We start from the raw sequence: 14,245 nt of genomic DNA on the forward strand, positions 1-14,245 counted from the left end.
TTTCTCGATAGAGTTGAAACTTGTTCTAAAGAGCTTTTGTTTTTTGTTAACAGCTTTAATCGAATAGACATTCCTCCCTATGAAAGCTATGACAAGTTGTATGAGAAGCTGCTAACCGCCATTGAAGAAACATGTGGGTTTGCTGTAGAATGACCCTTTGCAGACTTACCTGAGACTCTATTTATACTCCTGTCAGCCAGAAAGCCCTCCCCTCAGCCAAGACTCAAGAAATGCTTGAAATACAGGAATGCTTTTCCTCTTTTACTCAAGAACACTGTGAGGGAAAGGACAATTTTGGAAAAAAAAATTTTCTTCAAGAAAATAGGTCCTGTGGCTATTGCCACAGAACCATTCAGCTGCTATTAAAAACTAATATCTTGACCATACAGAATGCTGACTTTTACTACATTTTGACAGTTAAGCAGTATTCTACACTTAAAGACTACTACTATTTTTGTAAAAGGTAATTTGTTCTATTTGCCTACCTGATTTCTATTCTCACAGACAAGAAGACGCAACTTCAGCAGTCGGTACAAATCACGTTTCAGCCCAAGTAAATATACTGAACAGCGTCTATACCTGCTATTTTTAAAAAAAAAAAAAAAATTCTTTGGATTATTCTAACTTTGCATAAAATTGGCTAAAAGAATCATTAACCTTTTTAATTACAGCCACTTACATGTTAACTGCATTTTCTTATAGTGAAATATTATATTCTGCATTATATGTTCAACTTAAACGTTACCCAGAATTGGGCTTTTTATATTTTTCAAGCATGAATTACAGACATGAAGTTCTGGGTCCTGTTTCTATCAATTGTCAGATTCCTAATCTGAGTGAAATACTGCATTTGGTACAGTACTTTGTGTTAAATGTGGAATAGTCCTTTTTTTAAAGAGCATTACTCATTTTGATTTTTTTAAACGAGCATTTTTGTAACAAGTTGATATTGTCGAGTATTTTTGGTTTGCTTTCAATTTAAAACAAATGCTACATTTTAAAAAAAATTCTTAAAGCATGCTGATGAGGTCGTGTTGACAGCCTTCTGCCTGGTCATCAGTTCATGTTTCAGAACCCACTGTCTCTATCTGATCAACCAAAGCTTTTTATGTTGAAATGCAGCCAATTCACATTCTGTACTTGTTGATGCTTAAAGACTTATCAGGTAAACCACATTTAATCTTTGTTTGGCTGCTCATGTCATGTGGGTTTTACAGCGAAGGAAAACTAACTCACTCAAATTGCAAAAGCTCTTCTATTAACAAACACGCATGATGTGATGTGCTTTGAAAATGAGGTGGTTAAAGCACAACGTTGTCACTGGTTGTAGGGATGAGAGTAAATATACGTAAGAGTTAAAATGTGGGATGATCAGTTCAAATGGGAACATAATGCACTACCAATGGAGGGAATCCTGGGCTGTTCAAATGAGCATCCTACTGTGAGGTCAGCATGCTGTCTTTTTGGGGTATGGAGAAGTTAGGCTACTCACTGCACATTTTTTATAGCAGCGTTCTTCTGCATGATCTGTAATATACAACTGGCATTTTGCCTGCCCCCTCGCACAGTAATGAGGGCAGCAACATTTTGGAGGGAATTTCAAATTTTTCTAATCAGTGTTGGGGTGTTTTTTTAAAGCTTGGATCATAATAATCAGAAATCTGCACTATTTTTACATTGATGAGAAACGAGTCTTGAACTTACTAAAACAATGGGATGTAAACAACTATTTCCTTTCGCAGCATAAGTTATATAATGAACTAGTGATTTTTTTTGTCTTGTCTATTCTATGTAGTTTGTGAATGTCAACATATAAATTCATTCTGCCAAATCTGACTGCTACAGCATGTAAGCTAATAATGGACTGTATTCATTAGAATGACTGGTAATAGCCTAATAGTATGTCTATTTGAGAGCAGTCATAATGAGATCATACCATCATTGGTAACCCAAATCCACATTTTCACTTATATTCTTCAATAGTATGATTGCTAGAACAAGCAGCATCTAGCAAAACATATCAATCTGGGCTCATGCATAGTGGAGAGGTTAGTTGCTTGTTGATGCACACCTGAAGCAGCCAAGAGATCAACTTTGGCAGTTGGGCTTGCAGTCTGCCAGACCTTTTTCCTCATTTGGAGGGCTTGCAGCTCTGTGCTGACCTCATTCAAGTTGAGTGATAACACTGTCTCTAAGAGACCTTCCCAAATTCAGAGGGTTGTGAGATGGATTGTTCTCTAGAGACAGGATTCTTTTGTCACTTCACAGGCTGGAAACTTCATTAGTGACTTGCAAGGCCTTGGTGTGCAAGCCTGCTGGGATGGCCTCACTACATTCTTCATCCAAAAGAAATGATCTATTGACAGCACCACTCTCTGGGGGAGATGGCTGTTTCTGTTCTGTTCCTGCCCAAGGCTGGGATTTTTTCCACAGATGAGTCTCATCCCATGCGACTCCCCTGATCCTTCAAGCAGCTCTTCCCTGTGGTGTATGAACAGAACAAGGCCTCATCCAAGTTACTCCTTGGGGAGGGGCAATGCAGATCTGTTACACTAGAGGACCCAGCCTGGGGATAGCGAGCACAAACACTGTATCCCCAGATTTGACTGCTGCAGCTCAGTGCTTCTTCTGAGCTGCCACTGTACAAGGTCTCTTGATGGCATCCAGCCTCTGCTGATCCCTCTGCTGCTTCAGGTATGCATCTCCCTCCCCACTGCAGTCTACTCCCTGCACTAAACAGCCAGAACACACAGCTATAGCTGGCCCCTATCCTAACCTCCTGTAAGTTTGAGATGTTGAGTCCAATGTAACGGTTTATTGGAATTTGCGCACACAACCAAAAAAAACCCTAACCCAATGTTTGAAGTTTCACAGCAGCTTTAGGTGCACTGCTTTTCTGCTAGGCATTTTGGTGTTGATAATCCTTCTAGTACCACCAGTTTCATGTTGTAAAATCTAACTTTTTAAATTATGGACATGAATAGACAATATTTCTACATATTTGACCAGTTATGAGGAATATATCAAGTATCTGGAGTGCCTTTTTACCTTCATAACAACTAAGAGCTTTAAATAAAGCACCCCAACTGGCCAGAAGTTTTCTGATACATTTTGCAGAAGTATTGACCCATAAAAGTTTAGTTCCAAAATCATGTCAGCCTTTTTCCCTCAAACAGGTGCTAAGCCCTATGTTGCATTGAATCTTGGACTTTCACCCCATGATTAATGTGAATATTTATTTCAGCTTGTCCTTACTGAGTTTTACTTTATCCATTCTTTAGTTGCATAAAGTTGATTTAGAGAAATGCTGCATCATGTTTCATGCTGTTGCTTTTCATTATGAATGTTTAATTATGAACAGTGACTATTTTGTAGATTTCAAATATACAGCATGTAGTTGAGTTCAGAGGATTTAATTTCTCGCTGTAAAGAGTTTTGTAATGGTGCTTTGTACAGTATGTATTCTAATTTTTTTTGCACATAGGTTCAGCTTCCCTAAATTGATTTATTTTTACCATTTTTTGTTATGCTAGAGTCCAGAGCACACAAGTTTTCCTTTTGTATTTTTGTTCTACAACACTACATCTGAATGAAACTTCTGGTGCGTTTAAACTGGCTGCACTGATGGAAGTAAAAGCTTTGCTTCTATATCATAAGTATGCATCATACAGCTTAATGTAGCATGCTCACATTGCTTCAGATTTTAAACTGCACCATATAGTTAACAGGTGCCATTTGTTGTATTTAACACTATATAGTAGGTTTTTAACTCTACCACATCCCAAGCTTTGTCTGTAGCTGTAATTAGTTTAGACTCAAGTATAATTTCCCCTCCACAAACTGAATTTTATTTTCTCATTTCTATTATATTTATTACAGAGTGTTTTTAGCATTGATATTCATTGTATTGCCATCCGTTACATAAGCTTTAACAAAACATCTGTATAAAATGGTTTTTAAAAACTTAATGTACCCATGCAGAAGTTGAGCAATAAATTGTATGCTGTTTGCACTGTCACAGCATCAATGGTTTAAAAACGTTTAAAGTTTTTAATTAAAGCTTTACTTTGACTTACATTTGTAACTTTAGAGGTGTTCAGGGAGTAGGTTCCAATAGTGGAGAGTATATTTTACAGGGTATGAAACTGATGCCTTCCTACATGTACTTGCATATACAAGGCCTTAAAACAGCATTCAGGAATGGATACTGTAGCCAGTTTTTCTTTATACAGTAGAAAATACCTCAAAGTATGGAGGTTGTTCATAACTCTGAACAAAACATTATGGTGGTTCTTTCAAAATTTACAACTGAACATTGACTTAATACAGTTTTGGAACTTTCGTATGCAGAAGAAAAATGGTGCTTTTCCTTTTTTTTAGTAGTTTAACACAGTACTGTACTTGCTGTGTTATTTTTATTTCCATATCTGCTGCTGCGCATTTCTGGTTTCAGATAAGGTGTGTATGGTTGATTAGTAAATTCATAACTCTGAGGTTCCATTGTACTTACTCTCCCAGCTCTCTCTGTGGCTTTTAATAATAGCAACTTGAATATCAACATATCTTAAAGGGAAATTTACCTCTCTTGATCAGTGAAGGGGTAACATTTTCCTGCAAGGAGTTCTGTTCAGATTAGCTAAAGCCAGCAGGAAAATATAAATGTGAAACAAATCAATCAATACTTTGTCTTCATTCCAACTCGTTAAGTTATACCCTTGGTGGCAGGGTATTGGTCTCTTGAGTGTGTTAGCTGTTTGGAAGTGATTTTGTGAATTTTTTTTTTTTAAACAGGGCTACAGCCACCAGAAAAACTATTTAAGCTGGCAGAAGCTTCAGTTAAGGTGCAATTCTCTTCTTTCTCCCACCAAATATAGTGTGAACTTTTTCCCCCCCTTCATGAGACTAAATCTCATGAATGCTCTTGCACCTGAGTAGTTCTATTTCTCTTGTAAAGCCAGGCCCAAAATGTTGAGTGAGAGGTACCAGAGTCCTATACATGCAAATCCCAAAGATTTCTGTTTGCCTACCCCTGTGCTAGAAACTTTTTGGTCAGAGGGCCACATTGAGGTTGCAAAACAGTATGGAGGGCTGTGCCTCCCCAACCAGCCTGGTCCCCGCTCCCACTTTTTGCTCCAACTGCCCCCTCTTGGGATCCTACCCCCAACCCCCCTATCCACAGCCCTGCCTCCAGGCCCCCTAGGACTCCCCTGCCTATCCCATCCAACTGCCCCCTGGGACCTGCTGCCCCTTATCCAACCCCAACCCCTTACCATGCTGCTCAGAGCACCAGGACTGGGTTATTGGAAAGCCTGGGAGGTGGGTGGGCACAAGTTATGCAGCTGCAGGGGAGGGGCGGGATCACCCTGTGGGCTGTAATTTGCCCACCTCTGTTTGAGCAGTTAATCACATAGGGAAAACCAACTTAAGGCAAGGCCTTTTACTGAAAATTCTGCTTTGGGTCCTGTTTAGTGAAAAGAGTATATTCTAGGGCATGGATCTAAAACTTCTAGTTTTGTTGAACAGCAAGAGCCTTAGCACTGTGCTTTAATATGTCAGTTATTTTTCAAGTACATTCACATCCCTAGTTACTTTGTCTGTAAGGCTATAACACTGTTGGTAGCAGAGCTCCAACTAGAACCTGTACACTTATGGCTTATTCCTTCACCTAACCTACTAGCACATGTATCTCAGTAGCAGAGGTGAATAACAGCTTTACAGAAGACCAGTATAAGCGGTAGGATATTAAATTCACAGTGAACTTTAGGGTCTTTGCCTTAAATGTGGTGGCAGACTAGTTCTCTTACCTCAACATGATAGCTGAATAGGTTTTGCAGTAAGAATGGTAAATGCAAGTATTACATCTTTCTTTTCCCCACTAGTGTCAAACCTACTGCTTACCTTACCTGTTCTCAAATAGACTGTTAGTGTAACAAGATGTTAAGGTGGTTTTAGGTCTAAATGCTTGCATTATGTTACTAGGACAGTGTCTTTCCAAGTAGCTCAGTGAAGTAAACCATGTGCTCTCAAAAGCAGCTTGTTTATAGTCTACCTCAGCCTAGTGCAAATACTAACCTGGTTTGACCATTGTAGATATAACCTACCTTTATGGTGGGGAATAAGTACCACCTATAACTGGAATACTAGCAGTAGATTGCTGCAATAAGTTGCACAGAGAACCCCTGTAAAATTGAAATGTAAAGATACACTTATGCTCTCTAGGAAGTAATTAAGAGCCTGCAAGTTCTTCTACCAGTTATATTTAGCAAAAAGTGTTGTTCTACATTTTGAAGTGTGAGTGATTAAGAACTATTTTAAGAATAAGATAACAAGATTGTTTAGAGTACTTATGTCCTCAATCTCATTTAGTACTAGCTATTAAGAGTCATAATACTTTATTCCAGGCTAAATCATATGTAAATGTATCCTATAAGCACTGTTGTAATGCTGTGTACAGTGTGGTGAAGTGCTTCTCCTCCCTACCTCACCCCACCCCTTACAGGGGTACATGAAATAATTGATTTGTATGTCAAAGATTGGGTGAAACCCTTATTCTGACCTGCTGTCTCAAGGAATTTGAGCAAGTGGTGCTTTGTTTTTAAGAGCTGCCACCACATTAGTATCATATTTTGCAGTCAAGTTTTCAGAAGGCATTGATTCAGCCTGAAATACCTAATGTAGCACTGATCTGGAGGAATTTTCATATTCAGCCCTTTAGGATATTATGTTCTTCAGCAAAACTTGGGTTAAAAACTTTGACCTGAAGGCTGAATGGTAGCTTGAAAGAGTCTGATTCTCCTTTATCAAGTTTAAACAATCTAATTAGTTTAACTTTATTAAAAAGGTATGTTAAAAATACTCAAGTCCTAGTTACTGACACATCTAACACTATGCCTTTCACAATGCAAACCCAACAGACAACATTTTACAGAACAACCAGCCACCACCTTCTGGTTGTGGCAATTCCCCAACATACCCCTAACAATATCTTAGCCAGACAAAATCTGCATTGATATTTAATAGTATGTCTTACAAGAAATAGTTTTTGCTATATTGAAAAGAAGCCATTTGAAGTCTGGATTTCAGTCGTTCTGCTTCCAGCTCTTGGAAGAAGGAGTCATCATCATTTTGAGTTATCATACTCTGCAGCTGCTGTATATCCTTTTCCATCTTTGATCTTAACTCCCTTTTTGTTTTGTGCAGTGTCTTAAAAAGAATATTAGATTAACCAAAACCACTTGGAACAAGAAATCACTTGCATACTGGGACACAGTTGCCAACTTTCACACAGTAAATAAGCACCTGACTTAAGCCAATCCCCAAGAACTCCAACACTGACTAGATCCCCCCAGCATCCAGTCTGGGACTGTGGTGGTCCTGCTGTGCACCCGACTCTTGCCACAAGCTGATAAACACACACACACACTGCTAGCCAAGAAGCCCAATTTCTATGTTTTTTCCATGCATTTGGCATGTCTGTACTGAAAGTTAAATGCACCTACTTTTACTTGTGCTCTCTCTCTGGCTTGGATTTCTTGACGTTCTTGTGATACAGCTTCTGCCAGCATTGAAAACTGAGTAAAAACATTGAATTAGAACTCATTAAGATATGAAAGGTTATTTACCAATTTAAAGATTGAAAACTGGATTGATAGTCTTGGATGCAGTCAAATCAGCCTACCTGATCCTTGTAGTAGTTCTCCATGGACTCCAGTTCATTCTGGTGTACTCTTCTTTGCTCAGCACGCTTTTCTTTACTATAGGTTCTCAGCTCCTGCAGCCTTTGCTTCTGAATTTCTAAACCTTCTTCAAATAGATTCTTAAATATCTGCCAACAATTAAGGTTTTTAAAATGTATAACCAAAGGGAAAAACCCCTTCTGCTGGTGTAGGTTACGTCTACCCCATGGGGTTATGTATAGCGTAGCCCCAGCTTGCACATAAGCCACAGAACTTTAGGAAGTGACCTTTGAAGTTACAAGAACCTCCTAGATTCTACTTTAGCTAGTGTTCCACCTCCCCTACAGGCCCTTCTAAAAGTCCTCTAAACATTGGAGGGGAAGCTCTATTCTAAACAGAACTATATTGCATGGGGAGGTTCTATGTTTGTCTCAATTGCATATAAAGTTTGCTGTTTACACAGACAAAGATGGTCTCACTTCTCACTGCAACTTGAGGCACAGTTCTCTCCTCAAATCACCACTAATCAGAGGGCAGCATCTATTGAACCTCAACATTACTGTGTTCATCATGGTTAAAGGTATAACTGACAGCAGCATTTGCCCCCACCATTGCAATGAGTTGATGCATGAGTAGGAATAGAATTCAGCTTGCTCTCCCATAGCTGTTGAATGTACAATAGTAAATGAGATAAATGAAGTGGGTTTTAACTTAAAACAAGATCTAATTGGTTGAGTGAGGTAGTGTCATTTTTCAAAAGGAAAGTTTAGGTGGCCTTTGAAGTTCCCTCTAAGCTGCATGGCCACCCAGCAGGCTATGAAGTGCTGTGCACTTCGGGTGCCGCTGCCACACTGCTCCTGCCTTGGAGCCCCGGCCAGGTGCTCCTGGGAGCCTCCTGCTTGCTGTGCAGAGCCGGGGGGGGGGGGTGAGGGGCTGATGTCAGGGTATCCCCTTCCCCTCATACCCCTGTACCCCATCTCTGCAGAGCAGGCGGTGGGGAGGACACAACAGGGCTTAGGAGTGGGACCTCAGATGGAGCTTCCTGACCACTGCTGCTGTGTCTGAACAAAACAGGCTTCAGACTGGTGAGTGTCAATCTACTTAAAGGGGCAGTGTGTATCTTTCTCTCTCTCTCACACACACACACACACACACACACACACAATATGTCTTTCACTCACCTCCCAACACATACTTGTAGTATTATTGTTACTTCCTGCAATGCACATATATTCTCTGCAATTTTATTCTTTCAAAGTGCTGTTTAACTGGTCTATGCATTTCATAATTTTTATTTCTCTTATGCTTAAATTTAATTCTATGAGTAGTGAGTTCTAAAATGCCTAACCTGTCCTGGCTGGAGTAATTATCCCTATGGTAACTTTTAAAAAATACATATTCTATCTAGTTTTGTTTCTCCTGGTGATGCACTTCACCTCGATATTGGTGCACAACAAAATTCATTCCGCACATGGATGGAAAAAATTAGAGGGAACATTGGTGGCCTTACTTTTGATACTAATAGAAACATCCTCTAAACTCAGCTTTATGATCTCATTGTGATGAGAACTTTTTCCCCAGGTAGTTCTCTCTGCTGTCCACCCTTTACTATGCTGGACCCTCCTTTTCAACCTTGGCTAAGCCTAGTAGCTTCCTTTGTTGCCTGACCATGAAAGTTATCTCCAGCTTTTGTGTAGGTGTGAGGTGGCTGCTCTACTATGTGTGGCAGAACAGAGAATCATTTCATCTAGGACCTGGCTGACCAGCAGGTATAGTCCTGCACCTGCCTTCTTTTAAGAAGAGTAGAGCGAAGAGCTTCTAAATTTCTACATGGTCAAGGATGCCAGAAAACTATCAGAGCCAGAGTTAGAAGGCAGGAGCTAGGAGTTCCAAAGCCTGTGCTATTTAGTTTATTTGGCCTCTAATTTTTTGTACCAATACTTCGATTTCTCAGAAGTTTAACTCCACACTACATAGTAAAGGGGAAAAATGATCACTCAATATTGGAGTCTTTCCCCTAGGAGAACAAAAATACCATACTTGAAAAAAGCACCCTCACATACCCTTTCTTCCCGTGTCCTAGCCCGCATCATTTTGGCACGCAGCTGAACACGGTAATCCTCATAGTACTTCTTGGCTTGAGCAATTTGCTGACGTTTCTCTCTCATTTTATTCTGAGCAAACTTCTGCCGATATATGCGTTGCTTAAACTCTTGCTAAATAAAGAAAGATCAATAGGTATCAGACCACCAGCGCTTCCTGGAGAGGAAGAGTCAGGGCAGGGTTTTATGGCAAGCTTTACTAAATAAATAAATCAATATTAAGGAAATTCTCCCCACTCTACTACCTTGCACTACATTTAGGATTAGACCACTGTAGTATGGTGCCATCCACAGTGCTGTATAATTAAGGAATCAGCACTTATGGTAAACTAGTGTTTCAAGGATTGAACTCACTCATGGAGAGACTGAGGTTTGTTCTTCTCAGTCTCCCATATTCTCAGGATTTGTTCATTGTTAAAGCACCAAGCTGCTTCTTTAAATAGTAAATCATCAGCATGTTTAGCAACCCCACTGTCATTCTAAGATCTCAGTGGCCACATACAGCAAACAGACTAGGTAAAGTCTTCAATACCATAGCTGCTCAGGAGGCAATAGGGAGCAGCTTCCGTGGACCAACAACTGTAGGATCATTTTGGCTCTATCACCATGAAACCATCATATGCTGTGCGCATCCTCTTTAGAGCAACATACCAGTCTCTTGTTATGGTCTTGATCTTTCTTTATGATGTCAACAAGGAGGTCATGCTTCTTCAGTGCTTCTTCCACCTTGAGATAAAGATGACAGGTAATTGCTTTAATACATTCTGCAGGACAGGCACTCAGTGATGGGACTTTTAACAAAGGAGCAATACTTCAGTGTACTCTGCCCCAAGTAGTTAACAGAAAAAAAAAAAAGGGGAAAGATTCATTTAGCACTGGTGAATTAACCATTCAATGAGTTAGCAAATTCTGCATGCCAAGACTAGCTTTTAAACTACAGGGTTTGTATATAATAGCACTTAGAGAAATTCAAAGTGCTTTACAAAGGTGAAAAAAGTATTCCCATCTTTATTGTAGAGAAAGTAGTATAGAAGGTTAAATTCAAGTGAGTGGCTAAGATCAGGAACCTGACTCAGGTGTCCTGATTCAGTCCCCCTACTTTAACTACTCAAGAGTGCCTCCTTATTCTACAGAGTAGCTCTTCCTTAGACAGCCACCTCTGCTGGGGACCAAGTGAGTGCTAGTTTGACCCAAATGTATGCCATATATTTGTACAATAAAGACCATGGGAAAACCTATTCAAATACTGCAAGATGAAAGAGCTGGGATAGAGAATCTGTAGAGTTTGCATCTGCAGTAATATAAGCAATGTGCTTCCCCACATCCTTGTAACATGACAGTGGGCCTGCTCAGCTTTTAAGCCAGGGAGCTGAGATCTTAACAGTCCTGGTGCTTAGAGAACCAGCCTCCTTAAAGTAGTCTCCATTTTAAAGAAAAGCAGATTTCAGTATCCATATAGATTCTAAGGTAACATATACAAACTAGTCCCCAAGTTATGCCAATACCTTACACAGTATCTATGCAATTGGTTGGATTTTATTGCTTAGTGCAGTCATCCTGTGTCCAGTACTATTGTGTAGCAGCATTGCCCCTAGTCAAGCCTAAGAGGCTGTGTTCATACTGAACAAGAGGTTCTCACTTCACTTTGGAGTTTCAGTCTTGATCTGTCTTTGCCAGAAGCAGATTTCAGTTGTTCCATCTGTGCAAGCTGCTGTTGCCACATTTTGTTCAAAGACTGGTGGGAAATGTGCAGGTATGGAAACTCTTCCAGTAGCAGAGGCAGGAGGTCATTATCCTTTACTTTCACTGCAAGATAAAAGCAGATCAATCACTACACTCCTAGAGGGCAAGTTTAGTAGTAGTTCTTCCAGAGATAAGTTCTAGCTATGCGAACACTTCAGACTGAACACCTTATCTATTTAATATGCTGTTACTATGATGTAGCATTGTTCCTCAGTAGGATGTATTGCAGTCCTTCACAACATCCCCAAGGGAATAGTCTTAAGACAATCGGCTTAGCTATTTTTCCTAGAGATCTATTTTACAGTATTAGAGGGTTGATATTTTTAAAAAGCCTGGTCACTACCCCCTTCTTTTCAAGCAGTATAGAACTCTACAATTATTTCCTTGCTCCTGTCAATCTCACTAGCTGCATGTGGTTATTTAAAATAAGCCCAAAAATTGTATTGGTGATGGCCCTATATTTCATAAATGAAGCAAATCATTGTCTGGATCCTCCTCAAATTCCTTGGAAATACTGCATTGAGGTAGTAGGCCCCAGAACAGGTGCAACAGGGGTAATGTCCTAATTAGAGATTGATTTAAGAGTCAGTTCTTTCACATTTCAACTTTATCACAGGTTGATCTGAATGTGAGATGAAATACTTGGGCACTTAATTATACTATTAATGGAAAGAGTGCCCTGCAACCAGGCTGAAACCAAGACAGTGTAGCAGGGTGCCATTCAGACTGTGGATTTATATAATGAATGTACAGCATACAGCTGCTAAAAATGTGGCTTGCACTCACTGTGCTTCCATTGCAACTTGTTCAGCATACTGAACAATGGATAATGGCTGGGTCAGTTTGAGCTGTGCATCAGTGGTTTGTGTCTATTTCAAATCATTATCTTCATTATAAAAATCCAGACATCTGGAGGTCATAAGGGGAAAAATGCTACAGCTGACTGGTATATGTTGGCCAGATGCCTTTATTCTTGGAGTTCACCAGATGCCTTCACAGAATGCCAGTTTTCCACCAAGTAGAGTTTTGTGGTTCTTACTCTGAGCTGCTTTCTTTGGCTTTGCAAACCCTCCTCTTGGAATCCACTGGCTCTGTTTGGGAAGCCGAGGTGTGGTTTTTCTAGAATAAACTTTCACTGGCCGAGGCATTTTTGGAGGTTCTTTAAAGATGTTTTCTTGGTATTCTTGTTCCTTAGGATATAAAACAGATGGAGAACAGGTATGGGAGGGGAAGAGTGGTAGTTCATATGGCTTGGATATCAGAACTGAAGTAGTGTTTGAGTCTCTAGGAAGGCAGTTTGCACACTGAGGCAGATCCCTCACAGTAGGGCCAAAATTTCACCAAATGCAGGTCAGAGGATGGTGTGCAATGGAGGCTTCAAACTCTCCTTTGCACAACCCTAATTCTGGGGGTACTCCATGAATGGCTGCAATAGCCTCCAGGACTGAAAATACAGCTCAGATTGGCACGGCATACAGGCATTCCAGTCATGCTCCCTTTTCTTGCTACACACCAGCAGCATGTAAAATAGTGGTGAGAACCACTGTCAGCTCTATGCTACTCACTCACTTATCTAAGATGATCATAGCAAGAGCTACATAGAGGCAAATAATAATGCAGTTTGGTACTTACAGCTTGTACCCCGACATCTCTTTAATTCTAATGGCAAAGAAATAAAAAAATGCTTCAAAAGTTAGGGGGAAAATCCATTTCCTTACTAGAGTTCTCCTGGTGTTCTTGCACATCCCTCACTATTTGTTTCTTTTGAGGTGATTACTTCAGCTATACTAGGCACTAGTATTGCTTCTGTGGAATTTCCAGTCTACCAAATGGTGTTAAGTTATTAAATCTTATTCTCCAATACTGCAGTACAAACTAGCCACTTACCTACCAGGCTGGCTTAAATTCTTCCAGCCGAAGTATCTCACTACAGGACAAACTTAATACCAGAATCTTGGTCCTTGTGCCACCCCTAAGAGATGTTTCTGTAAGTATTACTAACTACCTAAACCCCTCCCCACCTTGGGGTCTATGTACCCTTAGAAAATTAATTACATACTGCTAACCATATCCGCAAAGTAGTGTAGCTGAACAAATCTGTTTACAGCATCTATTACACTAGTATTTAAGCCAGGGTCAGCATTGGGTCATGTTATTTAAAAGCATCATCCATGTAGCATGGATAGCAGGCCTGGGTAGAGTAACTTTTAGACTTTTTTTTTTTTTTTAAACAAACACCTAATTTATTCTTGTAAACTTCACCTACCGTTTCCCTGGCTTTTGCTTTTAGCTTGGAGAGGCCCAGTTTCTCTCTAGCTTCAAAAATTCTTAATTCTTCTTCATAGGCTTTAGTCATCAGCTAGAAAACAAAAGATAGACACTCATTCTGAATTTCTACTCTCTGCAAAGGGGATAATCAGTCCAAAAGAAGTCACATAAATGAAACCAATGAGTGTTGGTATCAAAAGGGCTTCTTTCACCTCTAGCTCACTAGGAAGCTTTACCCCTTCTTCCTGGACATGGATCTGGCCACAGTGGTTTATGCATTTATCTCCAGCATGAATTACTATAATTCACTCAAGATGAACATGAAGATGCACAAACTCTGTTTAAAACAAAAAAAAAAACTGCCCTTGTTATTCATGGACTAGGTCACCATGAGAACAGACTGGTGCTCAAGTCCCTCAACTGGCTTCCTTCAAAACAATTTATGAATCAAGCCCC

The 14,245-nt window shown here is 39.9% G+C and overlaps 2 protein-coding genes across 10 annotated transcripts in view; one reads left to right on the plus strand and one right to left on the minus strand.

The window, feature by feature from the left end:
* Positions 1-4,038, plus strand: part of SMURF2 (SMAD specific E3 ubiquitin protein ligase 2) — a 99,749-nt gene extending 95,711 nt beyond the window's left edge. For all 3 annotated transcript variants that reach the window (XM_038372132.2, XM_038372133.2, XM_038372136.2), the window contains one exon: positions 54-4,038. In XM_038372132.2, the coding sequence (XP_038228060.1) occupies positions 54-153 (100 nt within the window). In that variant the 3' untranslated portion in view covers positions 154-4,038. The remainder of the gene's footprint in view (positions 1-53) is intronic.
* Positions 4,039-4,786: 748 nt separating this feature from the next.
* CEP95 (centrosomal protein 95) overlaps positions 4,787-14,245 on the minus strand; it is a 29,499-nt gene continuing 20,040 nt past the window's right edge. For 4 of the 7 annotated variants that reach the window (XM_038372129.2, XM_038372123.2, XM_038372122.2 and 1 more), the window contains exons 15-23: positions 13,788-13,880; positions 12,561-12,711; positions 11,418-11,584; positions 10,430-10,504; positions 9,740-9,892; positions 7,679-7,825; positions 7,500-7,571; positions 7,031-7,203; positions 5,271-6,179 (exon numbers count right to left, since the gene is read on the minus strand). In XM_038372129.2, coding sequence (XP_038228057.1) covers positions 6,104-6,179; positions 7,031-7,203; positions 7,500-7,571; positions 7,679-7,825; positions 9,740-9,892; positions 10,430-10,504; positions 11,418-11,584; positions 12,561-12,711; positions 13,788-13,880 — 1,107 coding nt within the window. In that variant the 3' untranslated portion in view covers positions 5,271-6,103. Of the gene's footprint in view, positions 7,204-7,499; positions 7,572-7,678; positions 7,826-9,739; positions 9,893-10,429; positions 10,505-11,417; positions 11,585-12,560; positions 12,712-13,787; positions 13,881-14,245 lie in introns of all 7 variants that reach the window. The other 3 variants (XM_038372131.2, XM_038372127.2, XM_038372126.2) reach the window with 1 other exon arrangement.

Source organism: Dermochelys coriacea, chromosome 14, assembly GCF_009764565.3.
Source record: "Dermochelys coriacea isolate rDerCor1 chromosome 14, rDerCor1.pri.v4, whole genome shotgun sequence".
Classification (NCBI taxonomy): Eukaryota; Metazoa; Chordata; order Testudines; family Dermochelyidae; genus Dermochelys; species Dermochelys coriacea.